This window comes from Olea europaea, chromosome 19, assembly GCF_002742605.1.
Source record: "Olea europaea var. sylvestris chromosome 19, O_europaea_v1, whole genome shotgun sequence".
NCBI classification, from domain to species: Eukaryota; Viridiplantae; Streptophyta; class Magnoliopsida; order Lamiales; family Oleaceae; genus Olea; species Olea europaea.
Genome location: NC_036255.1, coordinates 3,769,551 through 3,780,595, shown reverse-complemented (window position 1 = coordinate 3,780,595; position 11,045 = coordinate 3,769,551). Strand labels below are relative to the sequence as shown.

Sequence of the window (11,045 nt, the reverse complement as noted above, 5' to 3'; positions counted from 1 at the left end):
GCAAAGGAGAAGAGCCCATGGATTGATGAGATTCATCAATTCCCCGTGGAGGTTCCAAAGGTCTCGACTATATAAAGTTTCCGTTCCCCGACATTTTCACTAGATGTGGGTTCTTGATTGAAAATGCACCTAGCATAACTTTATTTGTTTATTTTTTTTTAAAAGCAAACGGGGCAAACGACTGTCCCGTCCCGCCCCGCTGCCATCTCTAGCTCTAGACTAGAATGATGAGGATGATCAATATTCTAATTTTTCCTTTGTTATTTTTGTATTTTTTTTCCTTGTTTACATATACATAAGGGCAAAATTGGAAATTCAAGCCATATTAACGGCAAGTTTAGACAACAAAAACGATTATCGAGGCAATGACTATTAATTTATTAAAGATCGAGGATATGCGTGTCAAGAAACAAAGATTAGGAATAGAAATGCCAAAGAAGGTAAAAGTTGGGAACAATGGTCCCAATTTACCGAATTTCTTTACTTGAAATATACATATAGTTTAGGCATAATAGGGTTGCGAGGTTTTAAAAGCCTCTTTAGCTGTTGTTTGGTATCGTTAAACATAAGATTTTTAGTAAATTTTGATAAAAATTAATAAAATGTGTGATTGAAAAATTGATAAAAGTTGTGAGTTCGATAGAAACTTTAACTTAATTTTTTTTATCAACTTTTTAAGATAAACAAAGAAAGAACTTAACAACTTGTATTTTTGCTTTGGTTCTTTACTAGTTTGTGCAAAAACACTCTCCCTCAAACCACAAAAATTCAGTGCTGCAAAATTTTGCTTGCAAACATATTTTATTGTGTAGTATTTTCATTGTTATTATCCCCTCAAAGTAGATTGACCAATCAAGAATGACTTGACTTTCAGCTTTCTCAAATTATTATAATTAAATGGAGGTAGGAATTAATTGTGTGGTCTATTGGATGTCATCTAAGATTCCCTCAAGAGCCGTGTTAGCTATTCCTACTATTTCAAAGAGCAAGTTTTGTCACTCTCGAGCAAAACTATTGGTTGGTTTCATCTCACACATTTTGCACACGTTCGATAAATTGATAGAATTTTTGAGCTTTAACATTCGAATGATTGATGATTGATGGTCACCCTTGATAATCCATCAAGTTTTATTGAACTGTGCATTTTGCACACTTGAATCACATTATGTCCCTATTTAGTGTAGATTAAAATCTACCGTAAATTTGATTTTGATCTACCTCAAATAGGAGCTATTTGTTTCATAATCCATAGCCATGTGTAGATTCTACTATCGAGTGTCAACAATTGTTGTTATTCATCATAGTTACTAAGCCTATGTCTGAGCCCTAATTTTTTTTTTCTTTTTAAATGAGTTTTTAATTGTGATTTTTGAAGAATATGATTAGAGAAAGGTCAAATGTACTTTTCAAATGAGTAGTACACATGCTTGCTTACTTTGAAGCAATCTCTGGAATTTTCCCTTATCCGAACGGGTCTTGCAAGAAAATAAAATTTCATATTGAGCTCCAAATATACGCTATTGAGATGGGATGGCTCCTACTAGCTCTTCCCCCCTAAGAACCACACCTCTCCGGAAAGGTTCTTCCCCTTTCTACAAAGCCTACTCCGTTCAACTTTCTTTTAGAGCCATTAATAACTGCCAGATTTTCAACAAGTCCGACTATCTCTTGGGCCGGGCTTACAGCGCGTGAAACTCATCACTACCTCATAAGGGCGTTGGAGCAGTACACGTGAACCACGCCCCATTAAATGGATGTTATGGTGCTAGAGAGGTTGACAAAATCTCTCATGATATTTTATCATTGGATTGTTTAAAATACAGTCATATTTTATTTTTCAATCATATCTTGTTAGACACCCATTATGTTAAGGCATTTGTCGACATCTTTTTGGCAAAACAACATTATTTTCTTTAGAGAGATTGAAAGAACAAGAACCAATTAAATTCAACTACTACAACCAGTACTGTTTAAGCTGTTTCTTAAGGGTACACACGGGCGAATATCTACTTCATATTATAAATAAAAATATTAAATGGGAATGAACCAGGTGAAGATGATCTAGACATGATACTTTATGGACTTCATTAAGTTATAGGATAAATTTCAAATTAGATATATTTAGTATATAAAGGTTAAATTTATTGATCTTAATAAAGTTGACATTTTTGAGATAGAACATCAAGTATTAATATAGTATTGGAGTTCATTAAATTCGAACGATTCTTTCGATTTGACTAAGATTTGAATGAGTACACAAATTTCAATATTGATATTTTCAAACAAGTTATCTTTTCAATAAACGTTAAATAATAAATCTTACATCGATTGAATATATGATATAAATTAACATACAAGAGTTTGAGTTTCCACTATTAACAAAAGAATCATGCTACGAGTATAGAATTTTTTGACAGAAAATCCTTGCAGACAACACATGCCACAATATCATTGGAAGATGGGAAAAAAGAAAAGAGAGTCCAGTCATATTTTGCCATGTCAGCATCGATACATATTCTGTTAATTTTTTTCCATACTTGAAGCTTTATTCTTAACAGAGTCCACTTTCTCGTTTTTTATTTTTATTTTTATTTTTAAAGTTACGGCAGAATGATTTTATAAGCACAGTGATATGATTCCATCTAAACATGCGCTAAACACTAATTGCACTACATGATATTACTTAATTTTCATAAACTTTAAAATACTTTATTCAAAGGTGTGACGATCTCACCAAACTTACATGGAACATTTTATTTATTATTATTATTATTTTTTCAATACATCGAAAATGAAAGCAACTATGTCATGTCTTAAAAAAGTAAAAGATACATGGAACCCATCGAATTTGATAGAACGACCCTTCTCCATCCTTATGAACTTCACACTATTTGAATATTTTTATTTGTCGTGTATATGGAAAATATGGAAACGTAATACAAAGTTAAAATATCTTACGTTTCCTTGAAAAGATTAAAGGAAATACGATACCCATGTAAATACAAAATATTTTGTTGATTTTAATAAACGTGTTCTTTTTTAAATTGTAATGTTATTTATCTAGACTACTATCATATTCATGAGTTTTGATATAATTAAGACCCTATTTGATGTAGTTAAAAATCAATTTTTTTAGTAAATTTTGATAAAATTTGATGAAATATAGGTTAAAAAATTGTGAATTTTATGAAATATGTGGTTACATTTAATTTTTGAATTTGTATTAGATATTTATCCAAATTTTAATCCATATCAAACATAGAGGGTGTTTGTTGATGATTAAAATTAGATTTTTTAGTAAATTTTGATAGAAATTTTTGAAACCTATGATTGAAAAGTTGTGGGATCAATAAAAGATGTGGTTAATATTAATTGTTTGACTTTAACTTAAATTAAATTAAATTTTAATCTGTACCAAACAGACTCATAAGCTAAATAATATTCATTGACTTGCCATTATAAATAAAATTCTTGTCAATTGACTTGACGTCTAAGGATCCCGAGTCTATAGCATTATTCTTTCCCAAGCCCCTGTTTGAGCCATTCTATAAAAACTAATATTTTTTTATTACTCATTTAAAAAAAAAATATATATATTTACATATAAACTCAATTTTTTTTTCTTATTTTTCGACCATATATTCTCCGAAAAATGATGTATTCTACATAAATATGGGCTTAAATCACATGATCTCCATCTATCTCCCTGAAATTCAAAACTGAAATGCCTTGTGCCTGGTGCACTTTACGCTTTGAATATCTAGCTTCCAATCTTCCAGGGCAACTCAAAAGCTATTTTTTTCTATGTAAGTCAACAAAGATTACTGCTCCTTTAGATATTCTTCTGCCTTTCTTTCTTTTTATTCTGTGGTTAATCCTGGGAGCATCATTTTTAGTATCAGATAAGATCATTTTCTTAATCTTCAAGGAATCTTGTTTGTTTCGTGCGGGGAACTAGAATGCTTGCTATCGACAGTCCCACCGCCATTCATGGCTATATATATTATAAGGTGGTCAGTGATTTTGGCATGTACCCAATATTGTGCAAAGTCCATTCATCAATAAAATTCTATTTCTTTAGTGTTTAAATTCAACAGTTCTTCATCTTTAGGTGCATACACTTGCTTACTACCTATCTGTATTAATTTACATTTTGTTTTCATATAATGATCTTTATAAATGAAAAATAAATGGAGCTATTGCAAAATATGACCTTTCATCCTAGGCTTGGTAATTAACTGTGAGTTGTCCATTTCAATAGAATATGGTATACCGACTTTCACCTTACTAATATATATTTCTTCTTAATGTTTGGGTTCAGCAACAGATTTTTCCTTCTTCAGCCTATAAGAATGGGAGAAGAATCCCCCGATCCACCATTTCAAGAAAAATATAAAAACCTCTTCGACAGTTTGACTGAAGTAGAATTAGCAAAGAGTTCTGAGGAGCTTTTAGTTGATGAATGCGAACTCCCACTGATTGATCTCAACATGTTAAACCTCGGAGATTCCGAGAGAGAAGCATGCAAGAGACAGATAGCTAAAGCTTCCCGAGAATGGGGCTTTTTCCAAGTCGTAAACCACGGAATTTCCAGCCAAGTATTGGAGAAAATGAGAACAGAACAAATGAAGGCTTTTAAGAAGCCGTTTAATGAGAAGACAAATGGCAATGATCCCAAGTTCTCGATGGGGAGTTATACTTGGGGGACGCCATCACCGAATTACCTGAGGCAGCTGTCTTGGTCGGAAGCTTATCATGTGTCTTTGAGTGATATATTGGGTTCTGGTGGCCTCTGCACACTCAGGTAATTCACAAGCCTCAAATCATGAGCAAAAAAGTTTCTTTCTTTCTCCATCACATCAGTGTTATACATGAAACATTTATCTAAGCGTGCTTGAAGAAGTCAAAAATATATGCAAACTCAAAATAAACTTAAAAAGCATTCATAAGGGGTAACCTCGTAAGCGATCTTAGATATATAATGCAAGCCAATATACTTGAACAAAAACGTAAGGATTAAGTTGGTGAATAAAACGTGAATAGATAATAGAGTTAGTTGAAAGTCAGTCAATCAATGAAAGCCACATGTCATCAACTAAAAAGACTCATTTGCCCTCAATAGCTGAATAGATATATATAAATAGGCATACCTAAAATGAAGAATGGTATATTGAATTTGAATAGCTTCATTCCAGATAGTCATTTCTCTTTTTGCTTCACATTGAGCAGTAGAATAATGAGATTATGAGGAGAAAATCCTGAATAGGTAAGAAGAATTTGTTGATCAATATTTTAAGTATCAACAATAAAATTTTAAAAGGTTATGTGATGAGAGCGAAACTTGGTATTAAGATCCCATCCTTTTACTGAATTCAGATCAACAATGGAACAATTTGCGGCAAAAGTGTCTGAGCTAGCACAAAAGTTGGCAGAAATTTTAGTGGAGAAATTGGGTCAAAATTACTCAACATTCTTCAAAGAAACGTGTTTGCAAAGCACTTGTTTTATTCGAATGAACAGATATCCAACATGCCCAATTTCAACTCAAATGTTTGGCCTAATGCCACACACTGATAGCGATTTCCTCACAATATTGCACCAAGATCACATTGGAGGCTTGCAATTAGTCAAAGATGGGAAATGGATTGCTGTTAAACCCAATCCACAGGCTCTCATTATCAACATCGGAGATTTATTTCAGGTATATTTTATCATTTAATGAAATGATAAAAAATGTGCTCGTTTGAGCTACTAAATTACAGTTTTTTTGCCAAAATCTCACCGTCCGCCACCAAGGCTTTGTACTTTGCATGCCTACTTTTTTTTATTGAATAATGTATCTATCACCGTTGATATTGTACATTAGTCTAGGTGTCGGTAATTTTAGTGAAGAAATTGGGTCAAAATTACACAACATTCTTCAAAGAAACGTGTTCGCAAAAACTTGCTTTATTCGAATGAACAGATATCCAGTGTGCCAAATTTCAACTCAAATGTTTGGGCTGATGGTACACACTGATAGCGATTTTCTCACAATATTGCACCAAGATCACGTTGGAGGCTTGCAATTAGTTAAAGATGGGAAATGGTTTGACACCGATGATATTGTACGTTAGTCTAGATGTCAGTATATCAAAGCTCTTATGAAGTGGGCCATAATTCATTTTATTTAATTAGACCTCTAATTTAATGCCATTAGTGTTGTCATATAGACTGATGCTAAACACACCAATAGTGGCTTTTGTTTTTGCCTACTCCCTGTAAAAAACTGTCACCTAAACCGATGTTAGACATAATCACGATAGTAAACAGATGGCAATGGGGCGGGTACGGACGCTCCCGCCCCGTCTCTCTAAAATCCCACCGCGCCCCGCGGGGGCGGGCGGGGCAACTTTTTGCCCCATTTATTTTTTTATTTTTTACATTTTTAAAATTTCGAGTTATATTATAATTAGAAAATAAAATACAAATTTAAAATGGGTCTTCAACCGATAAATTTTCTAGAAATAAAATTATTTTTATTTTTTTCTTTATCTTCATGGGGTGGGTTCGGGGCTTTTTTGCCATCCCTAGGTGGTTTTCAGTCAAAAACTGCCATGTGCTCCTTGTAAAAGGCCTGGCAGCTCTTTTCCTGTACGCATAGCAGGATTTTGGTGCTAAATAGTAACACTCTTTTTCATTTTAGTAGCTTAATAATGTCTGAAAATGAATGCAGGTTTGGAGCAACAATGTATATAAAAGCGTTCACCACCGGGTTGTGGCTAATAAGCTACAGGAGAGGTTCTCGACTGCATACTTCCTGTGTCCATCTTATGACACTGTTATACAGAGCTGTGTTGAACCTTCCGCCTATAGAAAATTTAGCTTCAGAGAATACAGACAACAAGTGCAAAACGATGTCAAATGTTTTGGCTATAAAGTGGGACTTGCAAGGTTCCTTTTGTGAAATAATTAGATCCTCGTTTGTAGAATATAGATGTACACTTTTTTCAACGGAAGAATTTACTGGATCATAAGTCTTTCACATCAAATTAGTGCACCATATCCTATGTAAAAGGTATAGATATCTTGTGTTCTTTGTCTTAGTGTTATCTGCTGTTGTCCTGTTCAAATATTATACTAGCAAAAAAATTAGTTAGGCGGAAAAAAGTGAAATCTGCCAAATTTGATGCCCATGCCAATGGAAGGTCGGTGTAACTCTGTTTGTAGCGAAAGCAGCCAAATATTATAACCATCTCTTAATGAAGCCCTCTAAGAAGTAAAAGTGGGGGACTGGGAGTAGTGGTGGGCGTGGATTGGGTTAGGTCGGTTTTTGTTGATCTAAAATCAAACCAACCCAACCCAATCAAGTATCGGTTGGGTTGGACAAATTGTAATTTATTACCATATAATCAAACAAAAAGAAGAGCGAACAAAAAACTAAAAACTGTAAAATGTATAAAACATTTCATTTAGGCTTCAGCAATATTAAGTATTAGTTGAAAAGAACACAAAAGGTAGGAAAATTGAAAAATGGAGAAGTAGACATTAAATTAGAAAAAACAAAAAAGGAAGGTTTATTAACTTGATATTCTTTGAGTGGTCGAGTGCATGGTGCCTTGCATTGCTCTTCAAAAGTTCCTGTTTCGGATCTACAGGCTCATCAACAAACCTAGATTAACAAAACAAGTTTGCACAACAGACAACAATACTTATTAAATTGATACCAAACCAAAAAGCAAGATAGATGGTTCTGCTGGTAGCCAAATTTTTATTTTTTTTCGAATTTAACTTCTTAATTATTATTTATCTCAAATCTTTAATAGTTTTTGGCAATAACAAGAAAATTATGCTTCACAAGCTTATTTGAAATGTGAGAAATCGATTTATTTAGAAGTTAGATCAAGACTCTATATAGAATCTTAAAATTTATTTTTTCTTTAACATTTATGTCCATAATTCATATAATCATTCTACAAGATACTTTTGTAAATCAGTACAAAACTTAATTATCCTAAGAGATAGAGATTACGGGAAGACCTAATTGAAGTATTGAGTTATATATTGTGATTTCAGAAATTCAATATAAAAATTTGTCTATTATAAATTATAATGGGATTCTTGTTATAATTTTATGAAACTTTAAATCTTGAAAATAGCGATTTTACGTTTAGGCAATTTATTTCTCTTTTCCTTTCCTTTCTTTTTTTCTTTTTAAATAGGCGGGTTGGGTCGGTTTTTATGAGTTAACCCACAACCCAACCCGACCCACCTACACAATCAAAAAACCGAAACCCACTTAAAAAAAAAAAAAACCGACCCAACCCGGTCGGGTTGGGCTGTTTGAGTAGGTTCGGTCGGGTATTGCCCCCTCAACCGGGTTGGGTAGGTTTGGGCAGTTTGAGCGGGTTCGGTCGAGTTTTGCCCACATCTAACTGGGAGGCTAATAATTATCAATTGAGGGCATTGTAATCCCCGTTGTGTTTGCTCATGTGTAAGGTGCAATAGATCAGCAATATGGTCCCCATGCTTGACCTGTAGAAAATGAGAACCTCTGCAAAATGTGAGTTGTCTTAGGTGGTGCTGAAAAGAAATGAAGAACAAACTTACAGAGTTGCGAAGAAGAGAAGTATCCTTCTGGGGTCAATTGTCCATGAAGGAGAAGACCTTCCGAAACTGAATATTTTGCCACCAAATTTGCTTTCGACAGCAGGGTTTCCCATGATAGTGATCTGATTGTGAACTGGCGGGCTGGTGAAATTATCGCATCCGCCCATAGCCACAATTAGGGGCTTTTCCGGCGTGCCACCACCAAGTAAAGCAGCTGCAGTTTGGATACCATGCAGAATATGTTAGCTTGCCATTACCCAAATTTTCCCATAATGCAAATTATATGTATCCAATTGCGCATTGAACAAAAAGAAATGAGACAGAAATATGTGTTTATACTTTAAACTTTTCTTTGCTGATGATCTTACTAAAGGATTAAGCTAGAAGAGGTGTACATTGAATCAAAGTTTACAATGCAGCTAGGGTCGGCCCCAAGAATTTTGAGGCCTTAGGGGACTCATCATTATGAGGCCTTTAAACGTAAATTTTTTCAAACATAAAAATATTTAAATGTTTAAATAAATAATATATTTATATTTTAAACAAAGACTTGGCCTAGGCCTAAGGCCGACCCTGAGTGAAGCTGAATTAAGTACTTAAGGTGAACAAAAAGAGCCTTAACAACATGTTGATTTTAAAGATACTCGAGAATTTAATAAATCTAGAATTCATTGATTGTCAATTGGATACCGAGTAACAGATCTTGATTGAGAAATCATCAATATCATTAAATGCTAATTGCAGTGCCTATCTAATAACCTAGATATCGAACCAAATTAAAATTACATCATAATGTGTTCCTCGGCTGCTTAGTTTAGCGTTCAAGTCTCCTCGCAATCACTTAGAAAATTTAAGAAATCCACGCTCGGATTAAGTATTCAATTTACTAACCATGTCCTAATTCATCGAGTGATAATGCAGAAACATGACAGTACCATAAGAAACAGAGGATGTGGGTAGGTGCGTGGGGGCTGATTGATTAAATTTTAATGATTTATAGCTGCCCATCACCTGTCATTTGGATCAATATCCGATAATAATTGAAATCATCATCATATAATGTTCAGACACTCTGTTTAGATGATATTAAGAACGTGAATACAAGATAGTACACAAGCTACTTAATGGTGTCTCGATTGTGACCTAAGCAGGTTTTGGCCTCTACCATGCCATAGGCACCAAGAAACACAAATATACATGAACTTGGAGGCCATTTTTATTGGAACTTTCTCATAATTGGATAAAATAGACTACTTCGACTGGACATTAGGTGTAAATCTAACGCAAAAACATATGATTTTGAGATGACAAAAAATGACAAAAGAGAAAAAGGAGTAACGGTTACCTCTCGTGGAAGTTGCAATGACACTAATGTATTTCTCGTTGGCTGTATTTTTCTTCTCGACTCCTCTGAATGTTCCTTTTCTTGAAATGCTTCTCTGCAACTTATCATCCAAAAGCGCGCACATAAACAGAAAGAGTAGCCCTTTTTTTATGGCACATAGATAGTTTGTTTTTGGAAATCTAAACAAAAAGAAAGCCAAAGTACAGAGAAGGAATAAAGGCATAATCCCAGAAATGATCAAATTAAGAAAGAAAAAACTTACTTTAATTCTTGAATTTGCATTAATATCCTTCTCTAAGCGTTCAATATCTAACACAAAGGATTAGATTTAATGGTTGTGGATTGCAATCCATTTACATGATCAGAAAGCTCACCAGCTTCACAATTTGCTCTTAGATTATGAGAGAACATTGTTTCCTAAAATAAATAATAATTAAAAAAAAAAATTATAGACGGTTACGTTTGTGTCTAAAGATATGGTGTTTTATCAACACAAGAATTTCGAGGGAGAAAAAAAAAAAAAAATACCCGCATAAAGAAGAAAAGAAAGCTGGGAAAAACTATGCTTACCATCTTTGGATTTTCAGTCATTTCCCACCAGATTATGCGGAACAGAGAATTCTAATAATTTCACAAAAGATTAAGGATCGAAATTAAGAGAAAGAAAGGGACTCATAGATGAGTTGTTTGGCGGATTTCACAAAGTTGCTTAATTAGTCTCCACCATGAGATCTAAATGACACATCAAAACAAACAAAGCCTAAGTTAGTCTACTTTGTTTGTTGATCATACGAATGATGAAACAAGTTTGTTCGTGAATGATAAGAAAGAGAAAGCTTAATTATCAAAGCTCCGTCATTTTCTAATTTTCTTCAACTGCTACAAAATCAATATTTGTGGGTTGGAATTTGGTATAATGATTTTCTCTTCATTCATTCAAAGGAAAATCCAAACAGCATGTATAATTCTTGATGATGTGTGATCGCTTTGGGTGTATGTATAAATACATATGATGGTTGGGCGGGGCGATTGAGAAGGTTTGATGAGTGAGAGAGGAAGACAAAGGGAATTCCAAGGATGATTAGAGAGAGAGAGAGTTGGAATTGAGAGA

General features: G+C 33.8%; 2 protein-coding genes across 3 annotated transcripts; one reads left to right on the top strand and one right to left on the bottom strand.

The window, feature by feature from the left end:
* The first annotated feature begins 4,130 nt into the window (after positions 1–4,130).
* On the top strand, positions 4,131–7,091 carry LOC111368538 (gibberellin 2-beta-dioxygenase 8-like). Its single transcript, XM_022989822.1, has 3 exons — positions 4,131–4,804; positions 5,377–5,701; positions 6,716–7,091. Exons 1-3 carry the CDS (start codon positions 4,308–4,310, stop codon positions 6,944–6,946), a joined length of 1,053 nt encoding a protein of 350 aa, XP_022845590.1. The 5' UTR covers positions 4,131–4,307; the 3' UTR covers positions 6,947–7,091.
* Positions 7,092–7,417: 326 nt separating this feature from the next.
* LOC111368539 lies at positions 7,418–11,045 on the bottom strand. 2 transcript variants are annotated; one of them, XM_022989823.1, is made up of 6 exons: positions 10,505–11,045; positions 10,309–10,351; positions 10,197–10,243; positions 9,935–10,034; positions 8,590–8,803; positions 7,418–8,514 (listed from the first exon to the last, which is right to left on the bottom strand). In XM_022989823.1, the coding sequence occupies exons 1-6, from the start codon at positions 10,523–10,525 to the stop codon at positions 8,433–8,435; spliced, it is 507 nt and encodes a 168-aa protein (XP_022845591.1). In that variant the 5' UTR covers positions 10,526–11,045; the 3' UTR covers positions 7,418–8,432. The 2 variants fall into 2 exon arrangements, with proteins under 2 accessions (XP_022845591.1, XP_022845593.1); XM_022989825.1 differs by having other exon boundaries at positions 9,935–10,028.